Here is a 14,374-nt window from a genome sequence, read left to right as displayed (position 1 = left end):
ACTATTGTAATGTAATATGATAGGATATTAAACTTTATTGTCCCCCACGTGGAAATTTGGTATCACCACTAGAAGATATTACACAGAACAATATACAAAAATACATATGTATGAAATGTGCAAAAAGACAGCTCTGACCATCAAAAGGAAACAGGTTTTACCCATGGGGATCAGTTAACCTTCTTGATAAGTGCTATTATATTTCAACGGACTAAAACATGTAGAACAGAAGCCTAAAGGGATTTATAAACATATTTGGATGGTGTGGCTTTTTGTTTTGGTAACATAACAGACAAAGCAGCTCTTCCAACTGTTCTTCAAAAATGAAACTACCTCATCAGAAACATCACAACAGGGCTTTCACATTGTGTGTGTGTGTATGGGGGGGTGGGGGTGGGGGGGGTGCTTCCTCAGCAGACACAATGCATGGTTTAGATGAAATTACCTCAATCTTACACCATCAGATAAGTTTACACGCACACAGTTCCTTTCCTCATTTAGCTTTGGATAAATGTGTGTAAATGTCTGATGTAAAACCAACTGATCAAAAAATGGGCTGGCTGCAGCTCAGGTGGTAGAGTACTAGGATTGAAAACACTGAACTGATGTGTATCAGTAAGATATAAGACAAAAAAAAAAGCCAAATGAATGTATGCAAGTAAAAATGATTAAAGCATGGTCACAATCAATTGTAAATAACCTTAGCAATAATATGTACTGCTGTATAAAGCAAACTGAAGATTTGTCAGTCACATTTTTTGCTAACATGGATATTAGCTCATGAATCTCTTCACATTGCTATGTTCAGACAGTTAAAGCTCCAGAATACCAACACTGGCGTTGCACCGGACAAAGCCTTGCACACCCACGGGACACCCATACAGGTGTTTTTACTTATTTTGCCCGATAAGACTCAGCTAATTTCCATGACAGCTCTGCTAAACTTCAATTTTCAGATAGAAAAAAGTTGACTAAATGTTCATGGTGACATGACTTAACTCAGGTATCTCTAAGTTTAACAACTTATGGTTTGCTTTCGGACACGTCTGGCAGTAATGTACTGTAAGTATATATGATTTGTATATAAACTCAAAAATGGCCAAAAGGGGAGTCATACCATGCATGTAAACCTTTCCTGTGAACTCACCCTCAATCTGTGAGATGGTCTGTGTGGTTCATTTAACTGTTTTCACTCAGCAGCCGCCTTTTCATGAGTTTGTAGGTGCACCTTGAGATTAGGTGCAAACCTGTATCTCATGCCACAAACATGACAGGCATATGGCCTCTCTCCTGTATGTGTGGTTCTATGTCTCGTCATCTGTCCACTTTGGCGAAAACGTTTCCCACAGATATCACACGGGTACGGTTTTTCTCCCGAATGGTATCTCATGTGTGTTTTGAGGTGACTGCTAGTGTTAAAAAGTTTGCCACACATGCCACAATGATATGGTCTCTCCCCTGAATGACTTCTTTTATGAATTGTGAGGTTCTGGCTTTGACTGAATGCTTTTCCACAGATATCACAGTGATACGGTTTCTCCCCAGAATGGGTCCTCACATGGACAATGAGATGCTCTCTCCGGTAAAATGTTTTGCCACACTCTTGACAAGCAAACTCTTTTATACCCGTGTGTATTCTTTCGTGCAGCCGGAGACAACGATTACTGGCAAAAGTCTTGCCACAAATGTCACAAAAATATGCTTTGTTGTGACAACCCTTCAAATGAGTGACCAACTCTTTAGTAGACTGGTGTGTCATCCCACAAACAGTGCAATCAGTTTTGCTCTCATGTGTTTTTATGTGCTTCATCAAGGAGCCGATGTACTGAAATCCCTTGCCGCATAAATGGCAAAAACTGCGATCCTTTTGACCTTTAGCAGAAGGCAATACTGCGTCGTCCTTCTTATCATCATTGCCACTTTGCCCTTGCAATATCTTTTCTTCCCTGTTTATCATTTTGGTCTGCTCTCCTTTGCTGTTCACCAATTCCTCATCACTGTCATTGTTCTCACTCTGAGCTGCAGAGCAGTCTAAAGAAAGGGGCTCCATTTCAGATGATACCTGCGTCTCTGGCTCACTTTTCACAATTTCAGGAGAAGGAAAAACAATCTCCTGTGTCTGATTCTCATCTTCAACTTCCTCCTCTTTTATCTCTGACATCTTGAAGTCTGTCTCAACCATGCAGTAGTTCCAGTTATTGTTGTCCAGGTTCGCGCTGGTTTGTGAGGGTCCTGGTAACTCAGCATTCAGACTGAAGTTAGATTCTTCTGGAGTTGAGGGTCCCGGATTTTCTCGCAGCAGTGGGGTGTCACATTGGTCTTCATGTTCTGCGGTGCTGCTGGTCAATGGAGGCTCTGCAGCTACAAAAAGGACAGACATAAAAGTTACCCAGCAGCCTGTAGTGTTACCATTTCAAGTGAGTCATTTTATGAAAGATACACACAATATAAAAAACTTTGCATGGACACTCTCAAACTCTTCTGATAAAGTGCTGCTCTCCGCTGATGCTGTAAGGCTCTCACATATTCAGTGTACAGTACTTAAGTATTTCCACTAATGCTGCAGCTCTCACAGCACTTGGTGAGTGGACTGTGTGTGCGCGCATGCGTAAATGAGGAGCAACATCCTAAGCTACTTCTTCAGCTACCTCTGCATATGAAAATGCCACCACACAGCATATTAAAGCAGTCCCAAACCTGATTTCTTTCGCAAAAGGCCCAGCTGGTGTCGCAGACTTTCGACCTCCTCTTTAGATCGACTAACTTCGGCTTCGTACAGCGCTAACGTTATGGTCTTCTCCACCTCTCCGAGGATCTCCTCTGCCGCTGCGTACAGCCGCTGGTGAACAAACGACCTCAGCTGAAACATTGTGGCGTCCATGTCTCCGGAGAGAGTCTCGGAGAAAAAACATCGGCGACAGTAGCTGGAAAACAACAAGATTAACTCTGCCAACCCACCTCCAACCTATCAAGTCCTACAGACTGTGATCTGCCAGCAGCCACAGTGGTACATCCGGTTTGAGTCGTTCACAATAAAAGTGTCAATTCCAACTCGAGATGGAAGTTCAAGTCACTATAATAAAAATTGATTTTGGTTGAAGTCTTGATCTGAAACTGCAAGATGACAAGTGAACATTATTGGAAAAACTGAAGGTATGTTGAATAAGTGCCTCTTAACTGTAGAGGCTATTTGTCTGTTTTGTTTAAGAATACATTTTGCAGCTTCAATCATTGTTTCATACACTCTGCAGCTACTTTCTATATCATGATTCAGTAGTTCTGCCATAAATTCTATCCTAACAAAGTTTTGTTCAGTTTTTGTTGACCATTGGTGGTTCGTGGTCTCCAGTACTATTGACGACTAGTTTTCATAAAAGGAGAAATAATTAATTGTCATCCATTTGTCGAAAATTATTGTTTTATTATTATATTTACTTTGAGTTAATTAATGCATACATTAAAGGGCAATGCAACTATTCAATCTATAATAGATTTTTAGAATGCATGCAGTTTATTAATTGATTTTTAAACAGACACTGTAAACAATTATTCGCAAAGATAGACCATGAAGTTCTCTGATTATATTTTGAAGGTCAGACTCTCAAACCGGAAGTCTTATTGTTGCTGAAGAACTTCTTCTGCTCTGACTAGGAGGCTGGTTAAACATATAACTACTCTGAAAACGAAGCGATGTCGTTTTGTTCTTTCTTCGGTGGGGAGGTCTTCAAAGACCATTTTAAACCAGGTACTTTCATGACTTTGACTTCTTGTACTTTGTTAAAAATTTCTGCATAACAGTTGCTGTTAGGCAAGAAGTGGCGTTAATGATAACCAGCTAGCCACTGTTGGCTAACTTTGCAAACGTGTGTGTGTGTGTGTGTGTGTGTGTGTCGGACTAAATTATACATTCCTGTTCCTGTCAGCTACAGCTAACAATAACAACTTTTAGAAGGGATTGACACTGCACACATGGTCACAAATACGACTAAATTAATTGGCAGAAAAAAATCCTGAAGAAATGCAGAAAAAACTAGTTACCTAAACTCGTTAACTTTTGTAACCCATGTTTAGGTTACACAACTGTATTGCAAAACAGGATCTAGGTTATCTCAAAGTGAGAAGTTAGATTTCCGAGTAAGAAGTACACCTTTACATAAATAAAAATACACCAATGATTATGATAAATTCACTAAACATATAAAGGGAAGTCACAGAAATAAAACTGGATCACAAGCGTTTGTGATTAGAAGATACTAACATAGCACTAACATGATGTCAAGCCTGGGCTGGGGTAATGTCAAGTAAGATCTGTGTGAAAATAGTTCTCTCGTCATGCTCTACACCAGCCATCATCTCCCATCCTTTACTCCTCAGGGATTTATGTTTGTTCCAAGTGTGATCACCGGCTGTTCTCCAGCCACTCCAAGTATGAGCACTCCTCTCCCTGGCCGGCCTTCACAGAGACCATCCAGGAGGACAGTGTGTCCAAACATGAGGAGAGACCTGGAGCATACAAGGTACCATCACTTACTTTGTTTATTAACTGAACCTCTCAGAGGAAGCTGAGTGTAAACATTTATTTCTAGACCAGGCGCCTTATAATGTCATACTCATGTCCTCAATTAAAGCAATTGATGTTATGCTACTAAGTGGTTGTAAAAAACTTAAAACCCTTTAAGAACTTCTCATGTGGAGGGCTATTCAAATGCATTAAATGACAACTCTATGGAAATGCACAAAGTCCTGATACAGGTGTATGATGTGTTGTTCCAGGTGCGGTGTGGGAAGTGTGGAAATGGACTGGGCCATGAGTTTGTGAATGACGGTCCAACCAAAGGATTGTCTCGCTTCTGAATATTCAGCAGCTCACTGAAGTTCGTCCCTAAAGGTACAAACAGTCATATTATAACAGAACTTATAACTTTGGCCCTAATAATACACCTACGTATTTTACTGCAGATACCACATCTCCAGTGAGCAAACAGAGCTTGAGTGTCATAATGCATCCTCCTATATACACAACCCCACATCTCCCTGTCTCTCTTTCCTCTCCCCAGATAAGGTTGATGGACAGTAAGGTGAGCTGGTAGTGGTACGTGTTGCTGGACTTTGTGCTCCTGAAGGTGCAGTCAGTGGATGAAGAGTTCTGGGATAAAGCCCAATCTGGGAGGACCAGGCCTCTGATGAATGGTGGCCTCACTGAATGGCAAGAACAGAGGACGGGTCTCATCACCTTTTTATTATATAATCATCACAGACTCAGTAACCGGAATAACCTCACTGACGACACACATCACTATCTCATCAGTTTTACATTGATCGAAACTTCTCATGGTTCTGTAAGCTATTTCTTACCGGGAGACTACAGGTGGTTGTTTTTTTGTTTACCGTCACAGTTTTTTCCTGAACCTCTACTGCTTTCTCAAAACTGTGAAGGTAAATTAACAAATATACCAGAAAGACAACATCTTACAAAACTGATTCTAAGACTAGATGAACCTTTTCCAAAGATACTCATGATCTTCTTTATATTAATTAGTAGAAAATGACAAAATATAAATGCTATTTTCAATAAATAGAATAATGTTGATGCAGTCTACACCACTCTTCAAGAGCTTTATGTGAATGTATCAAAATGAATAATATGCAAAAAATTAAATAAAATATATTTTAAATAATAAAAACAATACTCTCCCTATATATTTTGGTAAATACTTGCTGTTGATAATTAAACGACTTTTTCTAAATAAGAATGTAATATGTTGCTTTTTTTCTCTCTTACCATATTAATTATGTCATCATTCTATTTAAGGCACACTTGCTTTACTTTGACACGACTGCCATCATGTGGAAGTAATGAGAATGAGATCAGGTGTTACACAAGCAGGACAGAGCTGTTGACATTTGAGGCTGGGTGACTCTTTGCAAACGTCTTTCTAAACTAACTGAAGGGAAGCTACTTTTGGTTTTGAGGGACTGAGACATTTGACATGGAGGAAATGTCATATTGTTCTTTTTCTAATGGAGAAGAATATAAAAATCACTTCCAGCCTGGTGAGTGATAAAGAAGTGTGACGTTGCACGTCAAGGGGAAACAAGTCCCAGTGTAGTAAACATAAAAGCTCATGGCTTTTTTCTTTGGCTCTCAGGTATTTATGTGTGTTCAGAATGTGGGCACGAGCTATTTTCCAGCACGTCAAAGTTCGAGCACTCTTCTCCTTGGCCGGCCTTCTCAGAAACAATCCATGGGGACAGTGTGTCCAAACACCCTGAAGCATGGGGACCCGTAAAGGTAGATTGCCCATCCCAAAGTAGCACTGCTGACTGTTTGTTTTTACCTCTTATTAATCAAGTGATCTAGGTATAGAGTTTTGAGTTGAACTTTCTGGATTTAAATACCCAGGTTTGTTGTGGGAAGTGTGGCAATGGACTGGGCCATGAGTTCTTGTATGATGGACCAAGAGATGGGCTGTCACGCTTCTGAATATTCAGCAGCTCACTGATGTTCGTCCCTAAAGGTGGGCCCGCGAGTGCTTTTGATGTAGCTAATTCTACCGTAGCTAACACCCTTATCATCCACCTTTAACCCACTATTTTGAACTGTTCTCTCTCCACAGAAAAGGTTGATGGACAGAAAGGTGAGCTGTGAAGGAGAGGGCAGTTTTCTGCTGCTGCAGGTGCAGACAGTGGATGAAGTGCTCTGGGATGAAGCCTTATAGGTCTCCCGGGCACTGATGGACGCTGGCCTCACTGGGACTCAGCCACATTCATTTGTATTGTACACTTTAATGTTTAATTTCCCTCTCTGGCAAAGAGTTTAAGATGTTTAACAGTTATGAGTAAAACTCTTCCTAGATGATGGAGCTTGCTTATCTTAGTTTTGCACATTGTTTGCAATGTACCGTTGAACGTGATGTGCATGACGGACCTCAAATTGTTCCTCAGAGGTGCAATTGCATGTTTCCATCAGCTGATGGCGCTATCTGCCCTAAAAAAAACTTTAATCAACTATATTAAACACTTAGTTAATGTGGACATAGTTTGTTCTTTATGCAAATATTTACAGTGCACTGCAAAACCTTTAGGCACTCAAAGTCAAGTGAGACTGCTTTCAAAAATAATGCCATGAATGTTCTTTATTTATTTAACTTGCAGTGAACAGAAAAAGAAATCAAATCAAGTAAATATTTGCTGTGGCCTTTAAAACATCACCAGTTCTCCTCAGTACACTTGCACTCAGGTAATTTGATCCAAACCTCTTGGAGAATTTGCCGCAGTTCTTCTGTTGATTCAGGCTGTCCCAGTGTCTTCTGTCTCTTCATGTAATCTCAGACTGACTCCATGATGTTGAGATCAGGGCTCTGTGGGGGCCAGACCATCTGTAGCAGGACGCCTTGTTCTTGTCTCTGAAGATAGTTCTTTATGAGTCTGGCTGTGTGTTTGGGGTCGTTGTCCTCCCGCAGAATTAATTTTGGACTGATCAGACGCCTCCCTGGTGGTACGGATAAGAGTCTAAACATCTGTTTAGTGCTCAAAACTTTTGCACAATACTGTACATCATTGCAACATATGAGTATGCATATTAATGTTGTGAATAAAGGAGAATATCCTGCGACTAGAATAAACAGAAAAGCCATTTCTACAGTACTATTAAGCGACTTCTTTTGGTTGCTGTCTTTTCACTTGTATAAATTTCCCTTTTTAACTAAATTCATTTATTGATTATTTGCAGAGAATTCCTGCCTGTAAACATGTTTAATGAGGAAATGGTACCTTTTATCACAAAAAAACGTCTTTGTGCGTGTAATTTATTTTACATTCTCAATTAACTTGCCAAGATCAACTGATTAAGATTACGGTAAATATCTGAACAGCAGGAAATGCTGCAAGAAATATGCCCACTTGCCGTGTCCCCCCTAATGCCAGGGACCTGTTTTAGAAAGCAGATTCACTGAGATGTCTGGACAAAAAAGCTTTTTTTAATCAGTCCGTGTTAGAGATGTGAGGAGGTTCTCTGTTTTTCTACTCGGCGAAATTTTCTAGATAACTCAATAACCTATTTCTCGGCCAGTGGAGTGGTGGAATTCTAAACAAAGTGAGGATGCGGGGGGTACGTTCAATAGCTCCAGTGCTGTTTAAGTGTCTGGGATGAGCAGGTGTGGAGCTGCTCATTTCAAAGGCTGGAAGATCAGAGGGGTATAGATGAAAAGCTTCAGTGTCAGCAAGAGGATTAGGAAAGGAAGTGCAAACATTCATGGATAGTAAAGCATTTAAGGCACAGACTATTTTATTCAAATCATCTGATTAATTATATGATGCAAACGCTTCATTTCACTTCAGGGGGAGCAGCCGTTGCAAATGTGTGAGTGTAATGTGCTTTTGTGTGTTTTAATTAAAGAGTAGTCTTGTTTTAGTTTTTTTCAGTGTTTTTTCAAAATGTGTCACGTATATTCAAAGTCTCTCATCTCTCCGACTGTCAGCTCCGATCCTAATGTTGTCTCACCTCAAGCTCTTCATTAATTGAGTAAAAACCTTCCATGCGACTGATTAAACATCGTTCTCGTATATCCTCTGTTGTATCGCTGCAGCTGGCACACAGACTAAACTGTAATCGGAGGTGAAGTCTGGAGGAGGAAAAGGGGGAGTTTGAGAAAGGATGATCTGCAAGAGACAGACACGGACGAAAACACAAAGATAAACTAGATGTGAGAAGGAGAGGAAAAGGAAATTGCTCAAAACACAGGACCGTAATTAACATTTGCTATCTGGAGGAACACTTTCTGGTTGGCATCTGAGCACAGCTGTACGGCCGAGAGGAAGTAAACAGGAAGGAGGAAGTGGTAATCCTCTGATGGAATCATGAGACAGACCCCACTTTTCTTCCATTGACCTCTGGGGCTCATCCTGCTTGTAAAGCAAACATGATCCTTAATTACATTAAACCACTACTACTCCAAAGCCTTCCGCAGTCCCGAAGGCCGGGCTTCGAGGTTCGACTAAACACATGTGTGTCCCACTGACTCATTCGCAGGACATCTTGTTTTAATTGTAACCTATATGAGACTGTTGCTTAGATGTGGATGTTTACGGGCACTGCACCTGCTTCTGTTTTGAGCCACAGAGAAAAAGTGTCTCATTCTGCATCCTTCGCAAGTTCATTGAGGTAATGTTCCCTAAAAACATCTGTCATCCAGTGGCTCTGCTTCACCCACCACGGGAGCTGTGATCACTTTGTGGGAGGAATAAAGCTCCTGAATGCGTGACTGTAACAGAAATAGAGGAAACTCCTTTCATCAGGGAGTAATATCTGCAGTATGTGAGTTAACCTACTATATATGATGTCTCCATCCATACATGGTGGGGCTGCCCTCCACATGTTTCAGACACACACACATGTTGGGCCAAACATCTGTCTCCCTCTGAGTAATGAATGAAAGGATAAACAAAGCTTTTATACATGACCCTGGAATGTGATTTATGCTCTGGATCAAAGGAAAGTTCTGGAAACTGAAGGCAGTCCAGGTTGGGCATTGTTGTAATTCTGTCCGGACAACATGTGTTTGAGAGAGATGGAGCCTATGAAAACCAAAATGAGAATATTTCTGCCCATCCTCTCTGACAGCCCCAGCAGTGAACCACAACATGAAATGATGTGTAGTTTACTGAGTATATAAACAGATTTTATGTGGTGTGGGTATATGAAACGCATATCTTGACGGGTCGTATTGGTTATAAACACTGTAAATGTGGAATGAGGAGTAATAAAAACACAATTACATTAAGGAAGAAACAATGGGAAACCTCAAATTTTGGTCATTCCAACAAAATGTCAACAGTTTAAACATGTGAGAGATCGTTTTGCAGAATGCAAACTGGCACCGCAAAACCAAAAAGTGCCTTGTAAAATCACAAGTATGAGGGCTTCCAGTGTGAAAATAAACAATATGTGAAATTTCAATGGCTTCTGCTGCTTTATTGTCATCTTTATCACATGATCACCTTCCTGTTTTTGAGCTCCACCAGCTTCAATAACACACGGTGGGGTTGGTTTGGACATATGTATTTGCAAACATCACTCGCTATCTGCACTCTGATCTGTTTCAGGGAGATAGGACCACAAGACAGCAGCACGGATTGGTCTGAGGGCTTCAAAGGAATACTTGAGGTGTGTGGCACTGGTATTGTTCGCAGAGATCAGGGAGAGGGGTCCTTACTTTTGAGGATGCTGGATTGACTTAGGGATAAGAGAGAAGGTTTAAAACAGGAGAAGAAGACTGGCTGATTGTGTGCCCACATCTCAACTGTTTTTTTTTATTATCTGCCTTGATCAGAGACTACAGGGGGTTTGAAAGGCCTCAAAGGTGGGCGCTTTAATCCAGAAAGACACCGTGTGGATCATGTCAAACAACTATTCTTTTCTACTTTGTGTTTGCTGTATTAGTTTCAGAGTCTGCGCCTGGTAAGAATGATCAAATGGAGCCTCAGATAAAAGTGTGCCAGAGGCCAGGAAACATTTATCAAATGTGCCGTCTCCAGAGTATGGAAATATCAGGACGGTTTTGGATTTCAGCTGAATGATTTAGAAGGAGGCTCGGTTCACGGATAGTCAGAGCAGTGATGGACTGTGGAAAATGGCATATTTGTGTCAGCGCGGGTCCAGAAATGTCAGAGGCCTTTGACGTCTGGAGAGGTTTATGGCATGCTAAAAACATCTTTACGCAGACAGAGGCTGAGTGCTGCTGCGGAGAAGAAAGTAATTACCTCAGTCTTTCTCTGGGTATGATGCCACAGACGGTCTCGCTCCCACCCGCCCCACCCCCCACCCACACTACACCCACCCACCCGGCTCACCCCAGCGCCCTGCAATTTGTGGCTGCTCATCCTCTGTCATCTTGGTTAGTAATCCCAGTGTGCTTCATATGAGATCCAGATCATACTACAGTGTGTTAGAGAGGATAAGACGGTATGTTGTGTGTGTGTGTGTGTCAGAGAAGACTATTTTCCATATATGATTCTGTACTTTTCTGTTTGTGTGTCTGTGTGTGTTTGCAACACATGTATAAATACGGTCTCTACATAACTTTTTGTGAGCTCTGCAACCCCCCACAGGCCCCAGATGGGTGGTCTTAATAGTCAAAATTGCTCCTTTGGTCATGCTGATTGCTAACTTCTGTGCAGAAAATGTTCAGGGGTCCCAGAGATCCTTATTCTCCTCAGTGATTATAATCCAATCAGGAACCTATAATCTACAACAGTCCCAGTATTATGAGACAGTTAGAGGTGTTTTGTCTTACTCTGTGGTTAAGTGGTTAAGGTGGCAGATGAACAGAGGCCGAATTTGTCTCTTTTACTAAAGAGCAACAAGAAAGAAGAAATGCGTCTAAGGACAGATGATGCACCAGAGCAGGCCTCCATTTGTGAGTCTATGATTGTACTGCATGTGTGTGTGTGTGTGTGTGTGTGTGTGTGTGTGTGTGTACAGTGTGTGTTGTATGTCAGCATATCCTTGAAGCAATAGTTTGACATTTTGGGAAAAATAATTATTCGCTTCCTGGTAGATGGATACCGCTCTCATGTCTGTCAATTAAATACAAGCATGGGCACATTATGACAACGGGCCCCTTGGTGCAGACATCTAGAAGGCCCCTCACCACTCCTACCTCAGAGCAAGACACCAGACTCAAAGAGACACAAAATGGCTACAAATAACACAGCTGTGTATCTTTGCGTCTCAGTGTGGTTGTTTTGTTTCATTGTGGCCACTTTGTGTCTCTTTGTAGTAATTTTGCATCTCTTTGTGGACTTTTTGTGTTTCTTTGTTGTCATTTTTGTCTACTTGTGGTCATTTTTGCCCAGTAAGCCCATTCAGTGATCCCACCTACCATGACTATGAAGCTACAGACAGCAGCCTGTTGGTTTAGCTTAGCATAAAAACAGGGAACAGGTGGAAACAGCTAGCCTGACTCTGTCCAAAGGGCTGCTATAAAAATGTCAAAACTTTGACTGGTAAAATCAAACCATTTAGAACAAAAACAAAGGAAAACAATGGGGATCAGTGATTGGTTGTTTGATACACATCTTCACAGCTTATGCATGTTTCTGTCTGGCTGCTGATTGGTTGACTGAACTTGTTGCTGCTTTCCCCCACTCACTGAAAACAGTCATGTGCCTTTTTGAAAAAAGCTGCCGAAGGGGTCCTAAAAGCCCCCCCCCCCCCTAGAAAGAAAGTTGTTAAGTTCACAACACTGCTGACACTTTTTGTACTGATTAAATAAGCTATACTGTGTAGATTAATGAACTATAAAGGTGCTGGTAGGTGGATTTTGTTCACTTTGGAGAGAGCCAGGCTAACTGTTTCCGCCTGTTTCCGCCTGTTTCCAGTCTTTATGCTAAGTTAGGCGATGATGCTGAGCTAAGCGAAGTTTACCGACTGCTGATTCCTCTCCACAACAAAGTGAATAAGCATATTTCTCAAAATGTCATATTATTTCTTTAATGCACATCCAGAATCTGTAATATTGTACTTTACTCACAAGAATAATAATTACTGGATTTAAATAAAGAGTTTAATGTGTGTTTGTGTGATCAACATCTGGATCCTCCTCATTGCATGAATGAGGGGAATTCCACTCACTTTATACAGGTTTATGCCCCTCGGCACCTATTATGAAACACACACACACACACACACACATACAAACTGATTTTACCTTTTTACAGTAACTCCTCAAAGTATGCAACATTAGAGCCAACGATAGAGTTATCAGTCATCAGCGGCTCACATCAAAAAATAATCCTTGAAAACATGATTAATATTTCTTCAGCATCAACATTTGGCCGACACAAACTTTAATTCTCAACATTTGCACTTTTTTCTTTTACTTTTGTGCCAGAAAGGAAAACACACTAATCTTACCTGTCAGTCACTCTGCAGTAATTGTTTCTCTTGATCCCTCAGCCTCTCCCTATTGGCTCGTCAGTGTCCTGGATTTGTGTGGAGAACACAGTGTTACGCCAATACTAAAGACATAGAGGACACAAAGTGTACTCTGTGTTTTCCTCAACATGTATCTGTAACAGCTATTGCACAAAAAGACAAAATGTTTGGCTAAAAAAGAATCCAAAATAATTTTAAATGTATTTTAGAGAAGACTGCAGAAAAGCCTTCCTGCTGTCATCTGGACCAGCAGCTCTGTTGTGTCCCCAAAAACATAGACCTCAAAACCTAAAGTGAGACCAGATGAGAGCTACAGGAAGAAGAGGAAGATTTGTGTGTGAATGTGCGTGACTGTGTGTGTGTTGGTATGTTTTTTTTTTTTTTTAAAGAAGATTCAAAATACATTCCCACAGGAATGAGGATCAGCTTTACTACGAGTGGATGGGTGTTTTAAAGAAAGCAAACCTCCAGTTTCACCACAAACCTGGGCTGATTTGTAAGAGGAAGTCTTGATATGAATCTATGCACCATAAGCTTAAGAAATAATTTGACATTTGCGGAAATTTGCTTTCTTTCTGAGAGCTTGATGAGAACTTCGATACCACTTTCATGTCTGTGCCGTAAATACTAGGCTACAGCCAGTTAGCCTAGCTTAGCATAAAAACTGGAAACAGGGTGAAAGCCTTCAACAAAATCCACCTTCCAGTACTTCCAAAACTCCATAATTAGCACATTATATCTCATTTGTTTAATTTCTACAAACACCAAATTGAGCTTTAGAGGTGCTGGTAGGTGGATTTTGTCATCTTTTACATAGCCAGGCTCTTCCCTCTCTTTGTGTTAAGCTAAGCTAACGGGCTGCTGGCTGTAGCTACATAGTAGGCCTACAGCTTCGGCAGTGGTATCAATCATTTCATCTAACTCAGGAAGAAAGCAAATAATTGAATTCCTCCTACTGTATCTGAGTAAAGTTGTGTCCAAATAACTTGAACATTTTACAGCTTATAATTTAAACAGTTGAAAACTAAACAACATGTCAATCTCTTCAGTAAAACATCTCATTTTTACGCATCATTTATCTCCTTACTGGCCTGTTTTTTTCCTGATAGGTCACATATTTGGTACACTCCTGTCCCCTTTGGCCAAAACAACCGTCAGCACCTTAGCTGATAGTTTGCTTGTTTGAGTCGCACATGATTTTACATTCCTGTGAAACGCAGACTGCCCCCACAGGGTAGAACGCCGTCTCCTGTTTCTGCAGCATGAAACAGTTTTGACACAGACACACACACTCGCGCGCACACACTCCCTCTGGCCTGCAGGATCTCACTGGACAGGTGATACTATTTTAGTAGACCTGACTCAACAGTGAGGCAATGGACAACTCTTTTTTTTGAGGATGACAGCTCTCTTTTCTCACAGTTTTCTCACAGTCAA

At 41.0% G+C, this 14,374-nt stretch overlaps 2 protein-coding genes, 1 long non-coding RNA gene and 1 pseudogene across 4 annotated transcripts; 2 read left to right on the top strand and 2 right to left on the bottom strand.

The window, feature by feature from the left end:
- Positions 1–12: 12 nt before the first annotated feature.
- On the bottom strand, positions 13–3,148 carry LOC130184709 (zinc finger protein 26-like). Its single transcript, XM_056400751.1, has 2 exons — positions 2,698–3,148; positions 13–2,361 (listed from the first exon to the last, which is right to left on the bottom strand). The coding sequence occupies exons 1-2, from the start codon at positions 2,879–2,881 to the stop codon at positions 1,190–1,192; spliced, it is 1,356 nt and encodes a 451-aa protein (XP_056256726.1). The 5' UTR covers positions 2,882–3,148; the 3' UTR covers positions 13–1,189.
- A 444-nt stretch (positions 3,149–3,592) lies between these two features.
- Positions 3,593–5,753, top strand: LOC130184713 (methionine-R-sulfoxide reductase B1-A-like). Its single transcript, XM_056400753.1, has 4 exons — positions 3,593–3,745; positions 4,375–4,517; positions 4,774–4,888; positions 5,058–5,753. Exons 1-4 carry the CDS (start codon positions 3,691–3,693, stop codon positions 5,075–5,077), a joined length of 333 nt encoding a protein of 110 aa, XP_056256728.1. The 5' UTR covers positions 3,593–3,690; the 3' UTR covers positions 5,078–5,753.
- Positions 5,754–5,864: 111 nt separating this feature from the next.
- LOC130184711 (methionine-R-sulfoxide reductase B1-A-like) lies at positions 5,865–8,413 on the top strand (annotated as a pseudogene).
- On the bottom strand, positions 7,119–14,189 carry LOC130184714 (uncharacterized). Of its 2 annotated transcripts, none has more exons than XR_008830044.1 (3): positions 14,025–14,189; positions 12,917–12,984; positions 7,119–9,263 (listed from the first exon to the last, which is right to left on the bottom strand). It is a non-coding gene; the product is annotated as an uncharacterized LOC130184714 (long non-coding RNA). The 2 variants fall into 2 exon arrangements; XR_008830043.1 differs by having other exon boundaries at positions 7,119–8,661.
- Between the last annotated feature and the right edge of the window lie 185 nt (positions 14,190–14,374).

Source organism: Seriola aureovittata, chromosome 17, assembly GCF_021018895.1.
Source record: "Seriola aureovittata isolate HTS-2021-v1 ecotype China chromosome 17, ASM2101889v1, whole genome shotgun sequence".
NCBI lineage: Eukaryota > Metazoa > Chordata > Actinopteri > Carangiformes > Carangidae > Seriola > Seriola aureovittata.
Note: the sequence above shows the minus strand (reverse complement) of the source record. Positions and strands in the feature narration are given on the sequence as shown.